Source organism: Candida orthopsilosis, assembly GCF_000315875.1.
Source record: "Candida orthopsilosis Co 90-125, chromosome 4 draft sequence".
NCBI lineage: Eukaryota > Fungi > Ascomycota > Pichiomycetes > Serinales > Debaryomycetaceae > Lodderomyces > Lodderomyces orthopsilosis.
This window is the reverse complement of record NC_018297.1, coordinates 632577-658244: the sequence shown is the minus strand read 5'-3', so window position 1 is coordinate 658244 and position 25668 is coordinate 632577. Positions and strand designations below refer to the sequence as shown.

The 25668-nt window shown below is 36.7% G+C and overlaps 13 protein-coding genes across 13 annotated transcripts; 5 read left to right on the top strand and 8 right to left on the bottom strand. All coding sequences in view use genetic code 12, as the record gives it.

Annotated features, from left to right (window-relative positions):
- Positions 1 to 456: 456 nt before the first annotated feature.
- CORT_0D03450 (Gln1 glutamate synthase) lies at positions 457 to 1569 on the bottom strand (the record flags this gene model as incomplete). Its single annotated transcript, XM_003869274.1, has 1 exon — positions 457 to 1569. The coding sequence occupies one exon, from the start codon at positions 1567 to 1569 to the stop codon at positions 457 to 459; it is 1113 nt and encodes a 370-aa protein (XP_003869323.1).
- A 2031-nt stretch (positions 1570 to 3600) lies between these two features.
- On the bottom strand, positions 3601 to 5211 carry CORT_0D03440 (hypothetical protein; the record flags this gene model as incomplete). The annotated part of the gene is made up of 1 exon (XM_003869273.1): positions 3601 to 5211. The coding sequence occupies one exon, from the start codon at positions 5209 to 5211 to the stop codon at positions 3601 to 3603; it is 1611 nt and encodes a 536-aa protein (XP_003869322.1).
- Positions 5212 to 5525: 314 nt separating this feature from the next.
- Positions 5526 to 7175, bottom strand: CORT_0D03430 (Lyp1 permease; the record flags this gene model as incomplete). Its single annotated transcript, XM_003869272.1, has 1 exon — positions 5526 to 7175. One exon carries the CDS (start codon positions 7173 to 7175, stop codon positions 5526 to 5528), a length of 1650 nt encoding a protein of 549 aa, XP_003869321.1.
- Positions 7176 to 7474: 299 nt separating this feature from the next.
- Positions 7475 to 7906, bottom strand: CORT_0D03420 (hypothetical protein; the record flags this gene model as incomplete). The annotated part of the gene is made up of 1 exon (XM_003869271.1): positions 7475 to 7906. One exon carries the CDS (start codon positions 7904 to 7906, stop codon positions 7475 to 7477), a length of 432 nt encoding a protein of 143 aa, XP_003869320.1.
- An 872-nt stretch (positions 7907 to 8778) lies between these two features.
- CORT_0D03410 (hypothetical protein) lies at positions 8779 to 9774 on the top strand (the record flags this gene model as incomplete). The annotated part of the gene is made up of 1 exon (XM_003869270.1): positions 8779 to 9774. The coding sequence occupies one exon, from the start codon at positions 8779 to 8781 to the stop codon at positions 9772 to 9774; it is 996 nt and encodes a 331-aa protein (XP_003869319.1).
- Positions 9775 to 9883: 109 nt separating this feature from the next.
- CORT_0D03400 (Gut1 glycerol kinase) lies at positions 9884 to 11779 on the bottom strand (the record flags this gene model as incomplete). Its single annotated transcript, XM_003869269.1, has 1 exon — positions 9884 to 11779. The coding sequence occupies one exon, from the start codon at positions 11777 to 11779 to the stop codon at positions 9884 to 9886; it is 1896 nt and encodes a 631-aa protein (XP_003869318.1).
- Positions 11780 to 12479: 700 nt separating this feature from the next.
- Positions 12480 to 14816, bottom strand: CORT_0D03390 (transcription factor; the record flags this gene model as incomplete). The annotated part of the gene is made up of 1 exon (XM_003869268.1): positions 12480 to 14816. One exon carries the CDS (start codon positions 14814 to 14816, stop codon positions 12480 to 12482), a length of 2337 nt encoding a protein of 778 aa, XP_003869317.1.
- Positions 14817 to 16302: 1486 nt separating this feature from the next.
- Positions 16303 to 18048, top strand: CORT_0D03370 (hypothetical protein; the record flags this gene model as incomplete). Its single annotated transcript, XM_003869267.1, has 1 exon — positions 16303 to 18048. One exon carries the CDS (start codon positions 16303 to 16305, stop codon positions 18046 to 18048), a length of 1746 nt encoding a protein of 581 aa, XP_003869316.1.
- Positions 18049 to 18816: 768 nt separating this feature from the next.
- On the top strand, positions 18817 to 20694 carry CORT_0D03360 (Aro10 aromatic decarboxylase; the record flags this gene model as incomplete). Its single annotated transcript, XM_003869266.1, has 1 exon — positions 18817 to 20694. The coding sequence occupies one exon, from the start codon at positions 18817 to 18819 to the stop codon at positions 20692 to 20694; it is 1878 nt and encodes a 625-aa protein (XP_003869315.1).
- Positions 20695 to 20819: 125 nt separating this feature from the next.
- On the top strand, positions 20820 to 21094 carry CORT_0D03350 (hypothetical protein; the record flags this gene model as incomplete). The annotated part of the gene is made up of 2 exons (XM_003869265.1): positions 20820 to 20822; positions 20882 to 21094. The coding sequence occupies 2 exons, from the start codon at positions 20820 to 20822 to the stop codon at positions 21092 to 21094; spliced, it is 216 nt and encodes a 71-aa protein (XP_003869314.1).
- A 15-nt stretch (positions 21095 to 21109) lies between these two features.
- Positions 21110 to 23251, bottom strand: CORT_0D03340 (Yil091c protein; the record flags this gene model as incomplete). The annotated part of the gene is made up of 1 exon (XM_003869264.1): positions 21110 to 23251. The coding sequence occupies one exon, from the start codon at positions 23249 to 23251 to the stop codon at positions 21110 to 21112; it is 2142 nt and encodes a 713-aa protein (XP_003869313.1).
- Positions 23252 to 23703: 452 nt separating this feature from the next.
- On the top strand, positions 23704 to 24588 carry CORT_0D03330 (Siw14 protein phosphatase; the record flags this gene model as incomplete). Its single annotated transcript, XM_003869263.1, has 1 exon — positions 23704 to 24588. The coding sequence occupies one exon, from the start codon at positions 23704 to 23706 to the stop codon at positions 24586 to 24588; it is 885 nt and encodes a 294-aa protein (XP_003869312.1).
- A 104-nt stretch (positions 24589 to 24692) lies between these two features.
- On the bottom strand, positions 24693 to 25154 carry CORT_0D03320 (hypothetical protein; the record flags this gene model as incomplete). Its single annotated transcript, XM_003869262.1, has 1 exon — positions 24693 to 25154. The coding sequence occupies one exon, from the start codon at positions 25152 to 25154 to the stop codon at positions 24693 to 24695; it is 462 nt and encodes a 153-aa protein (XP_003869311.1).
- Between the last annotated feature and the right edge of the window lie 514 nt (positions 25155 to 25668).

Sequence of the window (25668 nt, the reverse complement as noted above, 5' to 3'; positions counted from 1 at the left end):
TTGTCTTATTTGTAATAGATTTGTGCTTTTTTTTCTACTCAAAAATCTTTTGCTTGCGAAACAAGACAGAAAATATGTTAGGGAACAAGAAGCGGAGACCACTGTTGAACGCTTTCGTGACATAATGCTATTGCAAGACTGATAGAAAATGAATAAAGATGGAATAAGCTACCTGGAGTCTCAAGGGCTATGGCAAATAAAGATTATGATTGGGGTACATCACTTTTTTGCTTAAATCCTTCGACAAAGTTTATAAAACCATAGCCTTTTTAAACCTATACTATACATCTATCGACTTCTAAAATGTTGGAATTAAATTAATTGCTAAGTGAAAACTATACTTTTTCTTTATTGATAAAATACTAAACTGGAGGGGGGGGGAATGTTAATCTCTTCTATACACACATAAAGCATCATCTTTTTTTATTTGCATCAGCACGTAGTATGTGTTGACATTTATTCAATTTCTCTAAGAAATTCTTTAGCCATATCAGCATCTGGAATTGAACCGCAAATGGTTTCAACCATGATACCTGTAACCAAGTATGGATCAATGTTGGAAGCTGGTCTTCTATCTTCAAAGTAACCGAAACCTTCCTTGGCAACCGATCTTGGGATTCTAACTGAAGCACCTCTGTTGGCAACACCAGATGAGAAAGAATCACTAGAAGCAGTCTCATGACGACCAGTTAATCTTTGCTCATTATCAGCACCGTACAACAACATATGTTCCTTATGTCTCTTGGCCAATTTACTTAAAGCAACTTCAATAACCTTCATACCACCAGCTTTTCTCATATCCTTGGTGGAAACATTGGTGTGACAACCAGCACCATTCCAATCACCCTTCAATGGCTTAGGGTGGAATGAAACTTTAACGGCGAATTCTTCAGCAGTTCTTTCCAATAAATACCTAGCAATCCACAATTGATCACCCATTTCAATGCCTTCACATGGTCCAACTTGGAATTCCCATTGTGATGGCATAACTTCAGCATTGATACCAGAAATGTTAATACCAGCGTATAAACAAGCTCTGTAGTGAGCTTCAATAACATCTCTAGCAACAACCTTACCAGTACCAACACCACAATAGTAAGGACCTTGTGGAGCTGGGAAACCACCCTTTGGCCATCCATAAGGATAATCAAATTGGTCAAACAAGGTATACTCTTGTTCCAAACCAAACCAAACTTCTTCATCAGCATGTGCCTTCATTAATTTGGCACATTCGTGTCTATGGTTAAACTTGTTTGGAGTACCATCATTGTTGTAACATTCATTTAAAACAATAATGTTGTCACCTTTTCTAAATGGATCTGGGTAATAAGCAACAGGACGCAAATATATATCTGAATCATGACCTGGAGCTTGACCAGTTGATGAACCATCATAGTTCCACTCTGGTAAATCATCAACGCTAGATGGTTTCTTGTTCAAAGTTTTACATTTGGATCTAGTTCTACCTTCAGCATCAATCCAAACGTATTCAGCAAGAACTTTTCCATTTTGAGGTAAATCAAGATATTTCGATAGTATAGCAGTGTTTTCAGTTAATGAAGTACTCATGATTGTCGTGTGTCAATGTGTTGTTCTATTTTTCTATTAGGTGGTAAAAATTTTCTCTGTGTGTTCTTTTTTTGTTGCTAAAAAAACGGGATGTAAAAAAATTGGTTGTAGGAAGTAAAAATAAAGGGGGTGTTGTGTTGCGTTAAGTTGTTGTTGTATGTGTGTTTGGTTTGGAAACCAGTTTAGTTCTTAATTAAGTTAAAAAAAGAAGTTGAATCAAAGGTTGGTGGACGAAAACAAAGTGTTGAGGGATTATCAGTTGGTTTTATATAAACCGTTGTTGGTCTTTTTTTAATTTAGTCATAAGACAATGGGTTATATACAGTACTACAACACTTGATTAAGTAACAAATGGATTAATGGAATGTCGCCTTTGTTATTCTTTAATTTCTTTTTTCCTTTTATTTTTTTTCTTCTTTATTTTGTCTTAGCTTAATGGAAACAAAGGACTGTATACAAGAAATGGTACTCTTGGTATGCATGGTTGCTAAATTTTTTTTTTTTGTTGGAAGAAATTAAAATATTATTATTACCTAAGCATTCACACACTATTACATAATCATTTCTTATCATCCAATCAAATGGTTTAGAGATCCGGTTACTACACACAGGATTTCAATAAATACATCATTTGACTGCAAAAAAAGGAACAAAACAAGGAACGTAGAGCACGTAGAACACATCTCGTACCATCATTGTTAGTCTCTCTGGGCTTCCTTTATTCCGCTTTCTCCTCATTTCACTGATTACCCCGTGTTTTCACTTCAACTTGATCCTTGGACCTTTGCCGATTACTTTGTCCGTGACTTTATTGAGTCAGAAGGGTTGTTCCATATCTTTTTTTAACATCCATTGATTATTCTATAATTTCATTTCAATGTAGATAACCCCCTCTCCTCAATCAACAAAATACGTTTTGCATTGATAAATTATTAATTTTTGTTGTTGTTGATAAAAGATAAAGCCATTTCGAGAAGTTGAACTTTTCTACTTTCATATATTTTGATTTTGCTTTTGAACTCTAACATGCTACATCTCATTCTGCGCTCCATATCTACTCTCTTCCTGTAGTCCTAATCCCTTCAATTCTACGTCATGTTTTTTCAGAGGGCAGGAGTCAATTCTTTGACATATCAATTCAATTTAATCTAAATTAAATGTTATTTTTGCGACATCATTTATCACGACATTACAAAGCTAAGCCCAGCTTTCACTTTTGTGTTCTTTTGGGGAATTAATTGATATTATTATCAGAATCAGAAATCAGGTTACCTTTTAGAACAAAAATGAAACAACCAATTTAAGCGAATAATATGATCTTAGATAAGGGAGATACGATTTGGTTATAGCTTTGAATTTATTCAAAAAGGATCTTTGTAGAGACATTAAGAAAGTCTTCGATTCATCTCTACAGTTATTGTCAAAGTGTTTAGAGTTGTACACTACCTGTTATTTTTGTGTTGTCGTGTGCGAGAAAAAAATAATGCCTGGAAGATCCTTTTGTAACGGACAATAAACTCCGTCCAAAATAATTCGACACCTTCCAATTCGTGACACCTACAAGCTAATTCTCTGAGGTTATTGTAAGCTACGCACATTCCATGACAGAGTCCCCCTACTACACACCCTTGTCAAATTTTCTCACCGCGTGCTCTTTTGAAGGGAGAGATTATATTTGTCTATGCGCAAGTGCAGGCGTCCGCCGCGCCTCTCACTTTTTTTTTCTTTCGGGATAACTATTCCCTGAAATTTCACCGCGCTTAAAATAATAAATCTCTTTCCTTTTTTTACCTAATTGGGATTTTTCACAGAACTGAGGGATGGAAACAATAGAGATAATGTTGAAGGACGTACGGAGTGGAACTGTAATATGTCAAAAATTTGGCACTGCTCATACTCAATGTCTTAGTGTTTTTTGCAATCAGTAGCCAAACTTAAACTATTGAACCTGCATCAACAAAGATGCAACGAATACACTTAATATACAATTATTTTTATAAATAGAAATATCTCTTAAAACCAAGGTCTCTCTTACTTATCCCACAGATCAACTTCCCCATTAGTCAACTCATAAATTAATTCTTCTCTAGCTTGGAAAGCTAAATTAGCTTTAGCACGGACCAACTGTAAATAATCAGCATTATCTCTAATCAAAAAATTTAAATGAAATTCAACATTTTTCAAATATTCATTCCATTCAGTCATTCCAATAGCATCATTAGCATAAGTTTTATTATCCTGTTTATATCGATTAGCATTGGTCAATAATTCATCTCTAAATTGAAAAAATTGATCTTTGATTTGATGAAATTTTTTCCAAATTTGCCAAATTTGAGAATCATCGAGATTGGGTTGTTGTGATATGAGGTAGGAAAGTCTTGAATTGAATTCATTTATGGATGAATCGGCAAATGATTCCAAGATGTCAATTGTTGATTGTACCAAATTGAAATAGTCGACTAATAATTTCTCATGCGTTGAAGAAAGGATATCTTGAACTTTGATGGAACAATTTTTCGCTGATTCATAACTAGCGGCTATATCATCTCTGATTTCTTGTCTAGTAACAGTCTCCAGTGTTTGGTTACTAGCTTGAATCTTCTCTACATCTTTATGAATTTGAGAAATCTTTGCATGAATATCCTTGTACTCTTTATAATTCACTTGTTGTAATTGTTGAAACTCTTGACTAATCAATGGTTTCAATTCTTCAATCAGTTTATTTAGGATCGGTTGTAAGTCGGATTCAAGATTAATCTTGGCTAAGCTCAATGTTTTATTGATTTTTGTTTGCCAATAATCAATTTCTTGATAAATTTCAATCGATTCTGGTTCAATTTCTTCAGTTACCAATGCACCATTTTCATAAACTGATACAGTCGATGTGATGACCATGGTCTCTTCTTCTTCATCAGTAATATCTTCCCAATCATCTTCATCGTCATATTTCTGTCCCAACAAGTCCTTCACCACATGTATTAAATTTGACTTAAACTCACGTGAAGAAAATTCATCAAATTTGATTAAATTCTTGACTTCTTTTTGAATGAATTGACTTCGTTGATGCAAGGTATTTGCATGAGGTGAATTGATCAATTGTCGGTAAACGTCCTTCACTTGTTCTAATACTTGATTCACCACGGGTATAGATGCAAATTTCTTCAGCAATTGTTGTAAAAACACCCAAATTGGTTCCAATGCATAGGCTATGTTAACCTTAGCAATATTGACCCAATACCAAACTTTAATCAATCCCAATCTCAACCCATGTGCAACATGGGTCAATACTGAAGTTTCAAACCAATTATAAAACCTACTTAATCCATCAAAAACTAAGCTTAAACCCGCCTTCACACCATACCTCTCATCAAACGCATCATAGATCTCCAATGCACGTATGACCCGATCATTGACTTGCCATTGATTATCCCATTCGACTAATTTCGGTTTTATTTGGGCATCATAAACTGGTTGTATATATGGTCGTATATATCCATCACTCACTTTACATACGTGAAAATTAATAGGGGATAGTTTCAGCACATCAGTTGATGTTAACGGTGTTGTGGGAGGACATACAAATGTCCATGCATATAGTAAATAGGCAACTACTCCAAACGTGATTAATTTATACGATGCCATCTCGGAAAATATGAGGTTAAGCAGTATGTGAACTATCTTTCTAGCAAAGGAAATAGTGTAGATGTATAAAGGTATAGGTTGTTCAGCAATATCTCTAAACTTGTTGATTCCGTTTGTTTCCTTTCCCTTGTAGATGAGATACTCTTTAGTCTATTCAAATGTTATGATTCAATTGTAAACAAAAAAATACCACGCACCCAAAATTTTTCTTCGAGAACTTAAACAAGCAACGTGTGCGGCTTTAGTAAGTAGTTCTATTTTTGCAGCCACAGGAAGATGCCCGTCTACAACTTTGTCTATAATTCTTTCTAAATCTACTTAAATGCACTCTGTGACTGACCAGTGTGGATATCTATATCCTCTGCTGGCCTCAATACCAGCTCATTCCACTTGCGGCTATAATAAAGAACTCCCACCACCACAACAATCAGAGTCAAATAACAACTAGCAAATGAATCCCAGCTAAATTGCCAAACGTTGGTGATCCCATTACTTAGGATGATCACAACAATGCTCACTATACTCACCCAAGAACCGTGTTTCATTGGTATGCAAAACGGTGAAGTGTACGCGAGGTCATAATAGTTGATGTTGTTGTATTCCAATGCTTTCCTAAACCGAAGGTAACTAATCAGTATGAAAAGCCACATGAGTAGACCCGAAGTAGCCGATAAGTTTATTGATAAAGTGAGGAAAATTTTGGCACTCTTAAAATTTGAAAGTAGTGAAATTATCAATCCAATTGACGAAGTTAACATGATGGCATATACAGGTACACCACCATTCAGTGTGGTATTAGCAAACTTGCGCCAGAAATACCCCTCTTCAACCATGGATAATAAACATCTTGATCCGAAATAAATATTGGAGTTTGCGGCTGATATCATTGATGTTAAAATGACAAAATTAACAATATGAATCAAAAAGGAAGTTTCAGCAATTCCAAGATTGATCAATGCAACAACGAAAGGCGACGACAAAACCAGGTCTTGGTTACCACCGTCCTCAATGAGATGAGGATCATCACTTGGAATCATCAATGTGAGTAATGTTAACGATCCAATATAGAATACAACAATCCTTATGACAATGTACTTGATAGCTTTTGGTAGACTTTGACTGATATTTTCAATCTCTCCTGAACATATTCCCACTGATTCAATTGATTGGAAAGTAAAACAAGAAGATACAATCGATGAGGATAGCACATTGACTAATTTATTTACCACGCGATTATCAACCACTTCAATTGTATTGATCCCCCATATCACATCAATATTTGACCAGTTGGTGAAACCAATCTTTGTAATGACCAAGCAAAGGCTTAATCCAATCCAACTAATCATGAATCCAACTTTAACTATCGTCACAATAAATTCAATTTCCCCATAATAATTCACAGGGAATAAATTAGCAACAGTCAATGCCATCCAAACAATGAGAATCACACTTGTCTTATCTTTCAACCAATATGGTATAAAAAATAACATATTCGTCAGACTAAACGACATGAATTGACAAAGTAACTCATAGATTAAACTCAATTCCAATCCAAGTGTAATTGACCAACTTATCCAGTAAACAAAGTTATTCATCAACCCCACTGGATTCGAAATGAATCTAAATTGAAATTGACATAATGATCCATTGAGTGGCATATAACACGACATCTCCCCAACAGCAGTAATCATGTAATAACATAAAGCACTAATGTACAAATATGAAATTATGCTAATAATGGGGCCATTAGTGAGTGTTTGTCGAATACCCATAAATAATCCTGTACCTATGATACCTCCAATGGAGATCATTGATATGTGACGACTATTTAATAGTCGTTTTGTATGGGCTGAGATATGTGGTTGATGTGGATGTTGGTGGTCATGATCGTGGCTTAACTGTACATTGTTGAGCGTGTTGGAGGCATTGGTAGTGTCTGTTAGTTGGGAATGCTCATTAACCATGCTACTTCTCCAACGATGTCCAATTGCATACAACCACGGGCTTGGTTTGTGTGCGGAATTGCTTCACCCCACCTAGATACGTTTCCTCTATTTTTGGCACGTGAATTTTCAACTATTTTTGGTGGGCAAGAGCCGCAATTCGATTCAGAAGGTCTTATTACACAGTTATCAATTAATTACGATATATTAGACGTATATTTGGAAAGACATTCAAACAAGCTATACACTAAAGACATTATGAAAAAAAGCAAAGAGTTCTTTCAACCTTTGCGAATTTTTCCTTTTTCATTTCGTTTTCTCTAATCTTGTTTCAATTTACCATGAACAAATTCTTCAGCTTGTTTGTAATAAGTAGAAACTTCATCATAAACACGAGTTTCAGCAACATCAGTAAATTGATACAATTGGTAAACTAATGGGTAAACATAAGTAGTCCATCTGTTCTTAGCACATTGAATATATTCTTCTATCTTGTATTCAATAAACAATGGATGAGAGTGAACGTTTTTATCCAAAAAAGTGTGGACTTTGGTAACGTATGGTTGAGCCTTATCGATTCCACCATTGACTAATTCACATAAAGTTGAATGTTGGTTGGTCAATGGATGTAAGATTTTCTCTTCCAATTCAACAATTGGGGTTAATGATGGACATTTGTAGTAGTGTAAATAAGTGGTGTAGTAGACAAATAAACCTAATACAAAAGTCTTGAAGTTGAATAAGAGTGCCATTGTGGGGATGAGATTATTCTGATAATTCTGCGTATGGAAATGAAAGAAGAAAGTAAGAAAAGGATGTGAAATGGGATTTTCTTTGGAGATCTTTTTTTTTTGTTATTGAAATTTTGATTTTGACGCACAGAGAGGAAAACGGATAAATTTCATTTTAATACCCACATATCAAAATTGTACACAACATTGAAACAAAATAAAACTTATACAATGCGTTATGTTACATTGTACCAATTGAGTAACAGGTCGCACGCTCAATTCCTTAGCTGAACAGTAATTCATATTACAATGTGCTGCTTCTCTGTGTACTCAATTGTGTCGAAGCTGTAGTAACATGCGCGGGTGGCGAAAAAAGGACAAATCCCATAGAAAGAAATGTAAGGGAAAGCGGTTTTCAATTTATGTCTGCCTTTTCCCAACTACTATTTTACTTGTGACATATACATTTAAGTGAATAGATATTCAGAGTACATGATGTATGACCCTATTTCTTTTGATGCGAAGTTAGTTGTCCTCAAAGGATATGGGTTTGTGGTCAACGTTTAGCATAAGCAAAAGAAGATTCTCCGTATTTTGAGTTGATATACACGACTTGGTTGCCGTATTTGGTTTACAAAGTGATTTACAGGTTATATGCAGTATCTGATATTGAAAATTGTTGCAAAAATGTAATTTGTTTACAATTTGTCCTAATTAGGTTATATAAATGAAATCCAACATTAGCAGAAACAGTTGCAAAATAAAAAATGTCAATCTTTGTTACTTCACAAAGTATCCATTTGACTCAACATTAAACTTATGGGAAATTGAAAAAGAAAAAATAGAGGGTCTCTTCTACTTTTTTAATCAGCTAAAAGTCAACACGCAGTGTTATGTCATTAGTTCAGTCGAATCCCAACACACCAAGAAAGCATCATCATGATTGTAGCGTACGAGGGGCAACAGGAAGAGGTGTATTGAGTGCGACATCACCCCATCGAATCAATGCATTCAATACAGCAACATCACCATTCCATTCGGTCAAACTTAAATCAGTTCCTTCACCATTAAAGCCAAAGTCAATACCACTGCACCAACCACAATCACATTTGGCGACTAGCCCAATCAGAAAAGGCACAAATTTGGTACCTATTACATCATCACCACTCAAACACACCCTCCCCCCAAACACCAAAACCCCTCCACTGAAACAAATCAAACCACACACTTCCACCGCTGAGCACATTGTACCAAATTTCCAACAACAAAGAGCTACGCTATTGAGCCAGTACAGTGCCAAACAAGCACAAATCAAACACTATCAACAAAAGCTAAGTCATAAACAATTACAATTACTAGAAATAGAATCCCAATTGCAAGAACTCAATAGAACCCAACTTCTTCAATCGTCACAGCAAAACAGTTCCCAACTTGATATATATAAACAGGCATCATTTGAAACTGAACAACAATTGGCCAATCACCAACTTAGAGTTGTTGATTTAGATCAAACACCAAGTCTGTTAAAAAATCCCACTCCTTTGAAACATACGTTGCTTAAACAGACTTCTTATATAACTTCTGCTATCGATGAATGTTGTACTACAATGGGGAAGAAAGCGTCAATGATATTCAATAACATTAACAGTGATGGTGATGAGAGGAATATCTTTGTTAAGTCCCAGTTCAAGTCTGATAAATTTGATTCATTGACTAGACAAACAAGTCAATTTTTTGATAATTTGTTATCAGCAAGGGAAAAGAAGATGTGCTCAACCGATGATGAAGAGGAGCGAAATGCACATGATTCGTTTGATATCGATAGTCTTGGAGTAGATTTGGTTCACGAGCAAGTTGACATCGACGATTACGATTCATCTTTTGACTAAAAATACGCTCATTAGATTAAGTCTATTCTATTTCTATACACTCTGTTTTTAAATATCCGTATAATCATTTAGTTCATTGTCCACTCATCATTACAAATCCTACCTCTACTCAATCATCTTCATCTAACCATCCTTTGGCTCTTTCAATGGCCTTTTCCCATCGTTTCCAATTCTTTCTCCTTTCAGCGTCGGGCATTTCTGCATTGAATGTATTAGCAGCTTCATCGTCATTTCCAGTGATTTTAGCCACAACATCATCAAAATCTTTCCATATACGATCCTCTTCATTCTTGAACGATACACCGGCAGCAATAGCAGCTCCTAAAGCAGTACATTCAGAAATCTTTGCTCGCTTAACAGTAACACAAGGACCTAAAATATCAGCTTGGATTTGCAATACTTCATCTGCTTTCGACATACCTCCATCAGTTGCCAAGTGTGATAATGGTTGATCATCATGTTGTGATGTACGTGCTTCTTCCATAAAATGCTCTGAAGATCCGGCATCACTTCCCATTGCTCTCAAAATGGCCCGTACTTGATAACAAACCCCCTCCAAAGCTGCTCTGGCAATGTGGGATGACGAGGTGTACTGTGTCATACCAAATATGGTACCTCTGGCACCCCTATCCCAATATGGCGCGTATAACCCACTAAATGCAGGGATGAAGACAACCCCGCCAGAGTTTTCCACCTGTGATGCCAATGGTCCAATATCTTGAGCTTCACTGATCAACCTCAAATTATCTCTTAACCATTGAATTATCGAACCCGCAACAGCAATTGAACCTTCTAACGCATAATGAGGTTTACCATCCTCACCGCCAAGTGAAGGGAACCAGAATCCAAAAGTGGTTAATGCACCATGAGAACTGATCAATTTACGTGGACCAGTATTGTACAACAAGAAACAACCAGTACCATAAGTGCATTTAGCTGAACCCGGTTTCAATGCCAATTGTCCCACCAATGAAGCACTTTGATCACCCAAACAACCACAAATTGGAACACCGGTAATTGTTTTCAATATATCATAAGCTTCTTGTGTGATTTTATTATGGAAACCTAAGTGGGATAAATTTGGTGCAGCAAATGCACCATAGTATTCAGATGAAGAAACAATCTTGGGTAATTGGATTCTTGTTGGATCAATACCCCAAAAATCTAACAAATCATCATCATAATCATGAGTTTCCAAATCCATAAAATATGTTCTTGACGCATTGGTAATATCAGTAACAAATGATTTCTCCTTGGTCAAATTATAAATCAACCAAGTATCAACAGTACCAAACATCAAATTACCATCACCTTTTTCGTATTCGTCTCTAATTACATCATCGTTATCTAACAACCATCTCAATTTTGCTGCTGAAAAGTATGTGGACAAGGGTAATCCAGTTTTCTCCTTCAACTCAGCTTTTCTGTCCTCATCAATCATTTTCTCCAAATGTTGAACAATTTCTGCTGTTCTTGTATCAGTCCAGGTGATACCCCCACTTAAAGGTTTACCAGTTTTTCTCGACCATACAATTGTGGTTTCTCTCATATTGGCAATACCAATACATTTAACCTTGTATTTCACTTTTAAATTTGGATTTTGATTAATCTTCCTTAAAGTGATCAAACAAGCAACTAAACATTGAACTGCATTAGCCAAAATGTGGACAGGCATACATTCAACCCATCCAGGTTGAGGAAATCTCAACGTAGGTCCAACTGATGATTTGTTATTCTCAATTTCAACATTATCAGTTATTGAAATGGCAATACCTTCAGCTGAAAAAATTGGTTCATCATGTCTTAGCAAAGATGATCTTCTTCTAAATTGATCAGTGTTTTGAGAGTGTTCTGGTGCTTCTGATGCGGTTGTTGAATATTCTATTTGATGTTTAGCAATTTCTTGCCCTTCTTGCGAGAACAAAATTGCTCTAGCTGAAGTTGTACCAATGTCAATAGTGGCAACTAATGGAATAGATGGGAAATTACTATTACGACGTGGCATATTTGTAGACCTCTATGTAATGGAAGTTGAACAGGAAAAAGCAGTGTCGGAAGGTTGTTTTTATTGTCGGTCTCCAAATAGAATTAAATTATTTTTTTGTTGTTGTCGCTGGTTTTCATTTGTCGCAAAATTTTTCTTTTCCCGAATTTTTTAATTTCCTCGGCAAAACTATCACAACTATTGCTTCACACAAATTTTGGATTCAGGCTTGCGCCTACATCTGTTGATAGCTATAACTTCCTAAACTACTTCTGTGGAATACACCTTTGTGATAAATGACGTTGGCCCTGTTCTATGCTAATAATGACCAATCGAATCAATAGCAAACTAAACGTAAAACTAAAACTAAAATAAATCTTTAAATTTTGACTTTTGTGTAAACTAAATGTCATGGAGCTTGCATATTGTGTAACTATAACAAATGTTTTACACCGGACTTTAACACCTTACACGTGAATACACTTGTGAGGCGAAGCAAATAATGAAAAACTGATGGGCTTAGTCTCAAATCCTGTAATTTACCGACAGACCAAAATAATATCCTTAAGACCTGCTCAAAACTACAGATAAGATTACATCACGATCGACCATCCCATTACAGCTAATCCCGCAGCCGGGGTAAATGGTGGGGTAGAGGGAAATCCAACAATATTTTCACCTCTTACATCTTCATTAGCTAGTTTTTAATGTATTAAATAATCTATTCAGATATATTTTCGTCATTTTCATCAATTGTAAAATCAACATTAAATGGGTCATTAAAATCAATATTATTTACACCACCATCAACCTCGCCTTCAACTTCAGCATAATCATCCAACCAGGGACAATTAACATCTAATTCATCCTTATGTTCTTTCACCCAACTATTCATCTCCTCAAAATTACTGATCTTTGTCTTGCTTAAAATTTGAAAAATGGATGTAAAATAAAAGATTAATGAGTGGATGCCGCGTAAATAACCATAATCTACCAAATTTGGATGTGACGGTGGGATATTTACATGATCTTTTTCCTCTTCTGATATAACCGATTGAGCAAAATCTATAATCTTCACATTGGCTGGCTGGTCTTGTTGTATGGCACCACCCTCATACATTAAAAGTATCAGTGATCCATACATACGATACCCTGGTATTTTTTTGAATATCAGATACAAGGCTTGCAACTGATCAATTAAATGAGGTATGCGAAACAAAATGGAGTAAACGTCCTTGCCATTGTATAAAAATTTAGCAAGCACTTTGCAAAATTGAACCCCAATTTTAATTCTTCTGCCAAAATATTTATCTCTAATTAATCTATGATTATTATACTTGAAAATTTGCAATCCACATAATCGAACACCCAATTTTCTTGATGTCGTCGTTAAACATTTTTGTCTTTGTGATTGTTGTTTTTTGAAGGATGCATCAACACCATATTGTCTAGTACCCATCTTCAAATCCAAAACACAAGGTCTCTTCATACGTGAGGTTAAATCTTCAAGTAAGATGAATCTTTCAAATCGGGTGTGTTTGCGGAGGAGTACCTCATCCTGAGAAAGAGAATGTTGATGTATATGCCCTTCCTTCACTTCCCTATCCTCATCCATTTCAAAGAAATCATCATGTAGTCTCAATGGTTGGAAAACTTCTTGCAACACTTGAAATTGTAATTCTGTATTAACTGATGTAGAGCCCGGATTTGGTCGTTGTGAAGGTGAATTGGTTAAACTTGGTATAGGACTTTGTTTAGGACTATCTGTAAACGAGGATTTGGGTGATGGCATGGATCCTGAATAATGCTTCCATAAAGTGTCAGGAATAATGTGCTTGTTATCATCAAGAACAACCTCAGGTGGCATATTTTCCGATTTGCGACGTAATTTGTGATTTTTAGCAGCTTCTAAATCTCGTTCCTCCTTACCACTATCAATATTGACTTCCACATTGTCATGCTCATTGATCAAACTGGAATACCGCACATTTAAAACACCAATATATCTAGGCATAAACTTCAAAAGCTCGGGGTGATGAATTTCTATACTTTCATAGAAAATGTTTTCTCTATTTACTAGTGCTTTGCACACCGCTTCTTTTGAAAACGAGAAGATGGCAGTATGGCCACCAACTTTATTCTTGAATGGTCTCAACTCCACAGCCAATGGAAACTCCGTCTCTGCTTCGGGAGAGCTTGTATTCTCTGCAGATTTATCATCTACTTGCTTTGTATATTCATTGACTAGGTCCGCTTCATAAAGCTCTTTAGTGGGGCTGCATACGCGAGAAATAATTGGCGAGGCAACACCATTCTCAGCATCACTTTCAGAAGCTTTATTTTTATCCAAAATGGAAATAATTTTGGTGATATCGCCATTAAGACCATGATCAAACTCTAAATTAGCAGTCAAGTGTTGTGGTTTTATAGCTAAAACGGGTGATACAGAAGTTTGCAAATCATGCGGCACAATTTCCTCCAAATTGGCACGATTGTGTTCCAACGTCGCTGGCGTATGAGGTATATAAGTTGCTGATGATACAGGTTCTAGTTCAGTCTCTTTTGCACCAAATTTTTCTGCCAAAGATGAGGTCCTCGCTTGATTGTTTTCGTTTGCCATTTCTTCCTCATCTACTTCTTCATCTTGATTTATGTTTCTGAATATTCGTAAGGATCGAGCAGCTTTCCTTCCCGTAAGTTGACTTGTGCCCGTAGGTGCTTCACTAGGAGCCACTTGATACTTTAAGGATGGTATTTGTGGGTGACTTGATGTGTCGTCTGGTATTTTGGTGGGATCAGTTTTTGGAGGGTTTGACCCCTTGTTTGTTGATGTGGTGCAGGTTCGACTTGTTAAAGGTTGCGACTCGAAAGGTGAATCTTTGAGTGGTTGTCGTGATTGCGCATTGACTGCATTTAAAATGGGAAGTTTAGAGTTAGAAGTGTCGTTTGAATATTGTTGTTGTTGTTGCCATTTGTGTTTTTGTTCTAGTGATTGATGATGATGTGTAATATCAGGCCCACTCATGACATTTGCTGTAGATGAGTTATTGACCTCCATATTGATGAATCGTTCATGTATGATAGTGTTTTATGTTATATTTGGAGCTGTAAAACTGTGTTGTGATTAGAACAAGACTCTTAAAGCTGTAATGAGATTGAAAAGAAATGATATAACTATTTTAGTTGTGACTTGATAGATTTTTAAAAAATAATTTTTTTCTCTGTCTGTTGTTATATAAAGTATTTTTTGATGTTTTGACTTTGCAAAGGACTTTAATCATTCTCTCCCATACTGATACACTGATAACGATCTACGATGGATGCAGCTGTTTAAGAGTGAGAGTAAAGTTTGTTTGGTCACTCAAGTGGCTATGAAAATTCGCTTTGCGAGTAAACACAGTCAATGAACCATCAAAGTAAAATCAGTGCAAAATTACGCAAGTATGACACTCTTTCTTTCGGAACCTCGCGACACTATTATAAGCAGAGATAATGGTGTTCCATACATAGCGAAATTTGAGTTGCAAGCAAACAACGTGGTTGCTAAGTTCTTTCATTGAATTCAGACTTGTGTTTGTTTTAATAGTCCCTCGAAGAAATATCAACAAAAAAAGTAACAAACTCCGTTCTCCGCGCTCCCCTCGTGGTCCTCTCCTCCCCCCAACCTCGTGTCTTCCTTCTCTTCGCTCTATTTTATTTTTTCTAGCCACATGTTTTGCAACAGTTTTACAGGAACGTGCCATCTGAATGGAGCAATGCATGTTTGAAAAATATGTATGACGTCAAACACGATTTTACTTTAATACTTTTATTGAACAGCCTCGCCACGTGTGCCCATTTCGCAGTCACTTTCAATCTTCTACTTTTACCGAGAAGCATGCAGGTGGAGGTACTCAAGACTAAAAGCTCTTACCAGTCAACTTTTCTTGTTTGTTATTTCCGTGTAGAGGTGGAGTATGAAGTTGATAGAGGCAGTATGTCGATTCAATGAAAAGCGTATCAGAAGCAGAAAGACGTTAAGGTTCAATAGTTGAAGAAACAAGAATCAACAGTTGATACCTTCCAGTGGTCCACGAATGGAATTGTGAGGTAAGAGTTGCCGGTAGTATACACCTGCGTAACGACTTACTTTAAACTTGATTCTTGTGATAATACAAGAAATTTGTTTCCCCAATACAGCACAGAAACACATACTCCAAAACTTTCATTCCATAGACTTCATTTGTTCTCATTCAATAGAGCTACCCGTATTTTTTTTCGAAATTTAGCATGCAACTCACTGACAAAAAATATTCAGGGGACGACACCTGTCACGTGCTAATGTCAATCGTAAACCAATAGAGACACAAAAAGGAAAACAATAAAACAACTGCAATATGCTTTGAAAAGTTAATCACCTCAAAGATTTGAACATTTGGCAAATTTGACGCCACAGCTGTGAAAAATGCCCGCAAAACCGCCTTACTTCATCGAAAAATGTGAAAATATATTAAACACATAATCATCAGAAGAGAAAATGTATTTGAAAAATTTCCATACACAATATGGCAGCCGTGGTGACATCTTTCCACAGACTCAAATGGGGCATATTCCCAGTGAGGAGGATCGTAGATGAGGATGAAAATGGGAATTTCATAGACCTTGATGAACGTGGATCAACTACTCCTACCGATGAAGGTGGAAGTATTGAGAAGTTCAATACCAGACTGGAAGTTCATTCAATCCCCAGCATCAAGCATCAAGAACCGCTTATTGAATACCGTGATGAGAAGGGCCGTCCTTGGTGGAAGTTTTTTGACGAGTATGAGTACCGGATAACAACACAACAGAAAAAGAGTAGAAAATGGTACAAGTGGTTCCATGATGATGATACTGCTGAAGAAAAGAAGGTTATCACCAAAATCGACATGTTGTTGACATTCTATTCCCTCATGGCATATTGGGTTAAATATTTGGACCAAACAAATTTAACAAATGCTTATATTGGTGGAATAAAGGAAGCTATTGGCATGAAAGGTAACGATTTTATTAATACGCAAGTTATGTTTACAGTGGGTAACATTGTCTTCCAAATTCCCTTCATGTACATATTGTATGCACTTCCACTCAACTACGTGTTACCAGCTTTGGATTTCAGTTGGTCAGTGTTGACTGTTTGCACATCCCAAGTCACCAATGTTCCCAGCCTCAAAGCTATTCGTTTTTTTATTGGTGCATTTGAAGCTCCAACATATATTGCCTACCATTCCTTATTTGCTTCTTGGTTTAAAGGAAGTACGGGTGAAGTAGCTCGTAGAGCGGGGTTCTTTTACATGGGTCAATTTTTGGGAATATTGACTTCGGGTGTACTCTCGGGGGCGATCAAAAGGCACTTAGGTGGTGTTAATGGATATGAAGCTTGGCAATGGATCTTTATCATTGATGGTATTATCAGTTTCGCCGTGGGTGTCATAGGAATCTATATGATCCCAGGTACACCTGAAGATTGCTACAGTGTCTTTTTATCAGACGATGAGATTAGAATTGCCAGAAGAAGAATGAGAAAAGATCAAAAGGACGCCAAGCCTAGAGAAAATGAATTTTATCATTTCTTTAATTGGGACTTATGGAAAAAGGTTCTTTCGTCATGGCACATTTACGTCTTGACGTTGTGGACAGCATTTTGTTGGAACAATTCAAATGGAACTTCTGGTGCATACCCATTATGGCTTGAATCATTGAAGAAAGATGACGGAAACACGTTTCGATTTGAGGGTGGTAAATTGCAAGACTACACTTCGTTGACTCCAGCATTGGGGATTTTATGGTTGATTTTGACCACTTCAATTGCAGACTTACTCAAAAGCCGCTATGGAGCAATAGTGTTTTCACAAGTGTTCAATGTCCTAGGTAACTTGTTGCTTGCAATTTGGGATATTCCTGAAGGAGCTAAATGGTTTGCATTTTGTATGCAATATTGGGGTTGGAGTTCGTCTCCTGTCCTTTATTCATTTTTGGGAGATATATGTCGAAGAGATGTACGTGAGCGTCAAATTGTTTTGGTTGCTTGTAATATGTTAGCCCAACTGACCTCAGCATGGATTTCGGTGTTGGTTTGGAAAACGGTTGAAGCACCCAGGTTTTTGAAAGGCTATAGCTTCACTGCGGCATCAGGACTTGCATTGGCAGTTTGGTCTTTTCTCGTTTTGTACTTGTACAGGAGGCAAGAGAAGGCGGGGGCTTTAGAGAATAACATTGTCCTTTACAATTCAAGCAAGAATGAGGAGAAGAATGTCATGCCCCTACATTGAATAGGAGTTTAGTTGGAAAGGATTTTCTGTATAAGCGAATACACGAATAGAGCTAAATATATCGGCTAGAACATAAACGTAGACTGTAGTCCGAAACGAATCGAAATACGTGCTTTTGGAAACTCTTTTTATCCGTTCCACCTCGTGCCGAAAGTTTGCAAAACAAGAAAATTAAAAAACTCCGAAAGTCTACTTGCCTACACACCACGAAGCCGACAGGATTAAACAACAAGTGAGAGCTAAAACAAGTCTAAATACAACTTGATGCCGTAAAGATACCTGTCACTGGGCGTGAAGTAAAGCACACCACGCAAAGTTGTCTCCTCTCTGTTCGCGTCACATCTCTAGAAGTAGCCTTCACTACCTCAAAATCCTGACTACTCATGACCACGTACTACATCAATGAATGATACATTTATAGAGTGTCACGCCAGTAGTGCCGTTTTATACATTCAAAACTAAACCTTTGACAGGAAAAAGGGGGGTATCTTCTTTTTGTTTTCCTTTTTTTCGGTTTTCTGGGGTAATATAAAAAAGCCTTCGATAACCGAGAACAGCACTTTAAAGAAATGCGTGGAATTTATAGCTAAATCATTTACTATGGCTTCAAATTTACATTTATTCGGGCTTGTTGTTGCAAATTTCAGTAAAATGCGTGTTTCCAAGACCTTATATATATGTACTCTCTATTTCTAGATTATATATATATGTGCCTTAATATCCTCTGGGTTTTCTTCAACTTTGACACCATCTTTGATTCAATAAGACATGGCTCCAGTTAGGGAAACAACTGCTACTACTCCTCCAGCTAGCGAGGAAGCGAACGTACCTCATCTTATCCCACAAAACATTGCTCTTGGGGAATATATCTTTCTTAGAATAGCTCAGGCCAACCCTAAGCTCAAGACAATATTTGAGATTCCGGGTGATTTCAACCTCAACTTTCTTGAATATGGTTATTCTCCTTTGGTAACGCACGAAGGGATCAAGTTGATCAATACATGCAATGAGTTGAATGGTACTTATGCTGCTGATGGTTACTCAAAAGCTATTGATGGATTGAGTGTTTTTGTATCAACTTATGGTGTGGGTGAATTGTCTGCTATCAATGGTATTGCTAATGCCTATACTGAATATGGTGCTGTTTTGCATATAGTGGGAACGCCATCATTGAGACAACGCGAGGAAGCAAAAAGTAAAATTGTCAATATTCATCATTTAGTACCCAACCACGATTCACTTAGCGCTCCTGACCATGATGTTTACAAGAAGATGGTTGGTGGTGTGTCATGCATTCAAGAGTCATTGGGTGATAACATGTCTGACAATGTAGCAAAAATTGATAAGGTTTTGAGAACCATTATCCAGGAGAGAAGACCAGGTTACCTTTTCATTCCTTGTGATGTACCTGATTTGCCCACCCCTTCCAACATGTTGTTTGAAAAACCATTTTCACCTTTATCACAATACCAAGGGACTGCTCACGCAAAAGCTGTTTTGAATGAAGTCACTAATTCCATATTGTCCTTATTGTACCAGTCAAGTGATCCATCATTGCTTGCTGATTGCTTAATTACTAGATTTGGGGCACAGAAGGAGCTTGACAATCTCATTGAAAAGTTACCAGATAGTGTCAAGTTGTTTTCCTCCAATTATGGAAGAAATATTGATGAATCCAAATCCAACTTTGTCGGTGTATACATGGGAGCAGGTTCATCCGATACCAAAGTAAGGCGATTATTTGAGTACTCCGACTTCTTGCTTCTCTTGGGCTATTACGATACAGAAATGAATAATGGTGGCTATAGTCGTGATTTCTCCAGAGCAATCAACACTGTGATTGTTCATCCTGACTACATTCAAATCAACAATTCAATACACCATATCAAACAATTTAATGGTGAAAAGTTGTTTTCAATGGGCGACTTTTTAACCAACTTGACTGAAAAATTGGAATCCTCACAAATAACTGCGACTAGACTGTCAACATATCAATTTGTTCCTCAAGATACCCACATTGCGTCTAAAACAGACAATTTATACTGTCCTCAATCCAAAATCAATGCATTCTTCACAAAACACTTACAACCTAATGACCTTTTCATTGTTGATACCATGTCGTTTAGTTTTGGAGTAACTGACATTAAATTTCCACCAAATGTACATCTCCTTTCAGGCTGGAGTTACGGATCAATTGGATATGCAGTACCTGCAACTTTTGGCACCACAATGGCAATCAATGACTTGGGTCTGAACCAACGTATTATTTTGGTACAAGGAGATGGTGGTGCTCAAATGACAGCCCAAGAATTTTCCAGTTTTATTAGATATCATCACATTTTACATAATTTGCCAAAAGTATTTTTGATTAACAATGAGGGATACACCATTGAAAGAAAGCTTAAAGGACCCACAAGATCATACAATGATATAAATGGACTTTGGAAGTGGTCCAAGTTGTTGCTGGTTTTTGGTGGTGTTGAAGGTGAGACTCATGATGCGTATAAAATTCATAATGTGAAGGAGTTTGATGAGCACTTTGGAAATGGCAAGCTAGGTGACAGTTCAAGATTGCAATTTTATGAAATCATTGCTGGTAAGTTCGACGTTCCAGCTCGTGTTGATAAGATGATGACGGCTAAGTAGATTGTATATTAGAATAAAAAAAATGTATGAGTTGTATTTCGGTAGCGTTTTGAAAATGTAGAAAATTGAATACTTTTGCTCTCACAACAGAACTTTCAAACAGATCGTTCATCTTCCTATCAGCAATGGTATGTTGAGGTTACACCAATCATGAGATCCATTACTAGTACTAACATCATCGACCTAGTCTGCATTATTCAACTTCCAATCACTTTTACAAGTACTCCTTCTACTCATCTGCACATGCACATATGTTCATAGTGTGGCACCAGCACTTCTAGATAATAGAAAAACAGGAATATTGAGTGTTTTTTACAAATTTGCTAGAATTGGAGAGAGGTTGAGCCCCTACGTTGCTATTGGTTGTTTTATTATGGCTTTTAATACATTGAGTTCTTAATGGTACCAACAGCATCTACCTAAATTCATACATTTCATTTCTTGAATGACAAAGGATTGGAGCACGCTCATTACCCACGATTCTGTCCAAAGCAGTCGCATCCCATTTCGAGTAAAGAATCTTCACAGTGACTAAATTCAAATCACATTCATCTTTGAACACTGATTTGGCAATGAAACGAATCAACTCTTTATAGAATATAGGGTTTGTTGGTGGTGCATACATGATGATATTTTTAACTCCACCGACTTCATATCTTCTGAAGTAATGTAATCTCTCTGTGTATAGCATGATTTTGATTTTACCATTTGCGAACTCGTGTCTCGTTCTAGTCAATTTGGATTGAGAACTGTATTCGTCAATTGCACCAAAGTTGAACTTTGTCGACGTCTTAAAATAATCTTTGATACGAAGATAGTCAAAGTAGGATGGAATGTAGATCATTATACCATCTTCATAAGATGTGGTTTTTAGTAAGTTAGGGAGTACTGAATTGATGAAAAACTTGAACCTACTATCAGGATCAGTAGCGGGCGATTCACTGGGGAATCTCTGAAAAATTTGCTTGATCTTGATACCAATGGAGTTCATGATGCTTGTTTCAGAAATGATGATTGGCTTGAACTTCGTCTTACCCAGTAGGTTGAAAGATTTTGACGAAACAAGGTTGTTAATTGACGGAGTCAAGTACTCACAAAACACCAACGTTTGTCTCAACAACTTGGCTTGATCATTGATGCTCCACATTCTAATCCTACTAAAATCAGCATCATGGAAATCTTTAGGCACTTTGTTGATATATTTCATAATTGTATTTACATGATCCCAGTTTTGCATCTCAATTTGGTTAGCTCTGTCAACAATAAGCACTTCAATTGATGAAATGAAATCATATTGACGCTTCTTTTTATCTGGGTTTTCCAAAATCATCGATAATCCAAGTGGAGAAGCTATGATAATATCTGAGGTATAAAAGGATGAGTACAACTTCAAAGACTTACGTGTCAACTTCAACCCAATGCAAAAATAATCGTTGTTGTTCCCCTTGAATGCATCTTGAAAATCCTGTGGTTTGTTGCTTCTGGGGACGTCCTTGGCATGGAATTGAGTAGTGAACCTTTTCTTATTCTCCTGTTGGGTCGTACCTGATAATTTAATCAATAATTCAACCAATGTATGACACGCTTCTCTTGATGGTAAAAGAATCAATACTTTTGGACGAGTAAAGCCCTGATCTCTCAATTCCAAATCCTGATTGTTCTCTGCTGCCTGGTGCAATTTAGCAGTGTTTTTGATAATTCTATCTCTGGTCTTGTATATATGATTTAATGCGTGCATTGCATAGAGCTTCTTGTAAGTCTTATTTGCGTATGTTTTATATTGATAGTTAACATCTTGGTAGTTTAATATAGGCTGAAGAAGGATAGAATCCAATTTCGTAACATCTTCCCCAAATTCATTTTCATATGCGTCCAACACTCTCATTTTTAATGACTTGAAATCTTTAATGGTGGAGGTGTCTTTCTTATTATTCACATGAGTTATAGTTTCTCCAGGGGGTGATAACGTTGTTGAACTCAAAGATAAGTCCTCGTAGGTCACCTTCGACAGAGTGGTCCACTTATTATGCTCTTTTATAACCAATTTCTCTTCCTTTTCCAAATATTCATCACTAGGCTGGTTGAAGTGTACTTCAAAAGGGTCAATTGCCAACTCTGCTGGTGAGTCTTCTTCTTCATTTTCTGATTCGCTTTCTGATTCTTCGTTGTCCTCGGCAAAATTTTCCCCAGCAAGTTCTTCATCATCTTCTGCGTTTGCATCCTGGTTTTGCTCCTCTTGAGCTATCTTTGTTTCATTTTGCTCCAAGTTGGATTTTTCCTTGTTCTTTGATTTTAGTAATGTCAACAATGCAGAGTAAGCTTTTCCACTAAGATCCTCTTCCTCAGACACATCTTCCATTTTGCTGTCACTTTGGTCTTTAAGGGTATCACCATTGTCAATTGTTTGAATTGAATGGTTCTTCTCCTTATCATCTCTTTTTGGTCTTTGGGAAGTTCTTGTTACTGTTCTTAGCTCTGTTCTTCCACGTTTAACATTTCTGTCCCTGTGATGGCCAGAGTTGTCATTGTTATGGCCTCTTTTGCTCCTTCCAGTCATACTGAGTTGATGTGGTTGATACTATTGTGTCTCAAAGTTAAAGATGTGAAAAATCTTGAGAAGAGCTTCAATACAAATGTGTCAAGAACATCTACGACATTGTAATTTGCGACATTCCAAATATAAAAGTTTGGTCCTCAGTACACTACTGTGGAAACCGTTATATTAATTTTGATAGGAAGAATTTTAGAAGGAAATTATCGAAAGACTGGAAAAAAATACCAATCTAATCGTTGACTGCAAAGGAGAGAGAAATATTAGACAATGGGAATTTATAACCACAAGAGGTTCATATAACATTTTTCATAACCAAGATATAACATCAACCGAATATTCGGATAGCATTTAAATTAAATACCATACACGATATATATTTCCGAAATAGCTAGGTAAAACAATATTAGTTACAGCAATCGTTTTCACACACTTACAGACGAATCAATACAGATCACATGACGGAGAACGTAGACGGCCCATTTCAAATGGATGAGGACATATCGGGTCTACCGAATAATGTTTCAAAAGACGACCCAAGATACAGCGAAATCCAGATTAGTAAACTCACCCAGTCCGGGACAACATTGGATAACGACACGCCACTACGATCGAAGTTGAATCAGCTAAAGTTGGAAGAAAAGGAAAACAATGCAACTACAATAGAAGAGGAAGAGGAGAAAAACTATGATGAGGATGTGGATGACAAATTGGATGTTAACTTGCAAAAGAAATTGCAATTGGAATACGAAGAACAACAGAAGCAACATAAAAAGACGATCGAAACAGTAGATATCATAGAGCAGGATAAACAATATGACTTTGATGTTGATGATCAACCATTAACCCCGCCTGAAAACTTTGCACTAGTCATTGGATCAATCTATAGAAGTTCTTTTCCTCAACCTGCCAATTTTTCGTTTTTGAAACAACTTAAATTGAAATCAGTTCTATGTCTTATACCAGAGGAATACCCAGAACTACAACAAAAGTTTTTCGAGACGAACAATGTCAAGTTGTTTCAATTGGGGATGTCAGGGAATAAAGAGCCATTTGTCAAAATCTCACTGGATTTGATTACACAAGCGATCAAGATAGTGCTAGATCCAGAAAATCAACCTATACTTATACATTGCAATCGTGGAAAGCATCGAACTGGTTGTTTAATTGGCGTTTTAAGACGATTACAAAATTGGTCCAAAACTATAATTTTTGATGAATATAGGAAGTTTGCAGCTCCAAAGGAGCGACCAATGGATCAACAATTTATTGAGTTGTATGATGATCGAGATATAAAGGAGTATTGTAACGAACGAGGGTTGTTGCCATTGAAATGGGGATGACTATAGGAAGGATAGAGCACAATTTATATAACTATATATATTCACGAAATTGATAGATTATTTATACACGACAATAACACATATTGGAGTACGAAGCCGTTTGCTCACTGTTGGAAAGGACTTCTCTTGCTCCAAAAGAATTCTCTACCATATAACGCAGCATCAAAAAGAGCCAATCCTGACAACGCAACTGGAGTTACTCTTCCTTTGAAGATAGACAGGATTGAGGATTTACCATTGACAATCAAATATAAAGTCAGCCAAGCAAAATTGAAACCCGAGGCATTCAAAGGATCTCCATCAATCATCATATAAGTACCCAAGGCCATAGCTGAACCAAACAATGTACACGATAATCGCGTTGGACGTGATGCGGCCAATGTTTTGTGAAATGCAAATGATGATCCCGATGTGCCTGAATTGGGTATAGCTGCTGCTGAAGTTGTCTTGGTTAATGCTTTTAAAAATAAAGCTCCCGATAAAATACCCGAGGGAATGGGTGAAATCGACAATGCATCGAGTTGTTCATAAAGCGATGGTGGTGGCTTGATAGTTGAGTCGGACATGATTGAATTGTGTTGATGGCGGAATGTGGAGTTAATCAAGTAACAATATCAATGATTGGTGATTGAAAATTTCAGATTGCTACCCATTGAAATTGGATTCACGAGACAAGATCGGCACTAAAAAAATATTTTTGAGTCACAAAAACGATAAAATTTAAGGTTTTAGGTGATACAAGAGGAAACACAGATCCAGCAAGCGCAGCAGGAAGAAGTTTGAAGATTCATACAGAGGAAGTGCAGCTGTCTATTCTTCGACAAGCAAGTGGCAAAATGTAAAATAAATGGAACAAAGAAGCACTTGGTTGAGACATTACAAGGTAGTGAAATCTGTTGTTTTGAGTGACTAGTTACAACAGTTGATACTCTGAAAATCATATGCATATTGTAGAAAGAGAGGGGGGAAAGGTCTCCATAAAAGAAAGCCATTATATTATTTTGGCAACACACATTGAGTTTTCGCCAAAAATTCTCTGAAAAGTACAAATAGTGCTGCAAAAGTTACAAATTTCAGCTT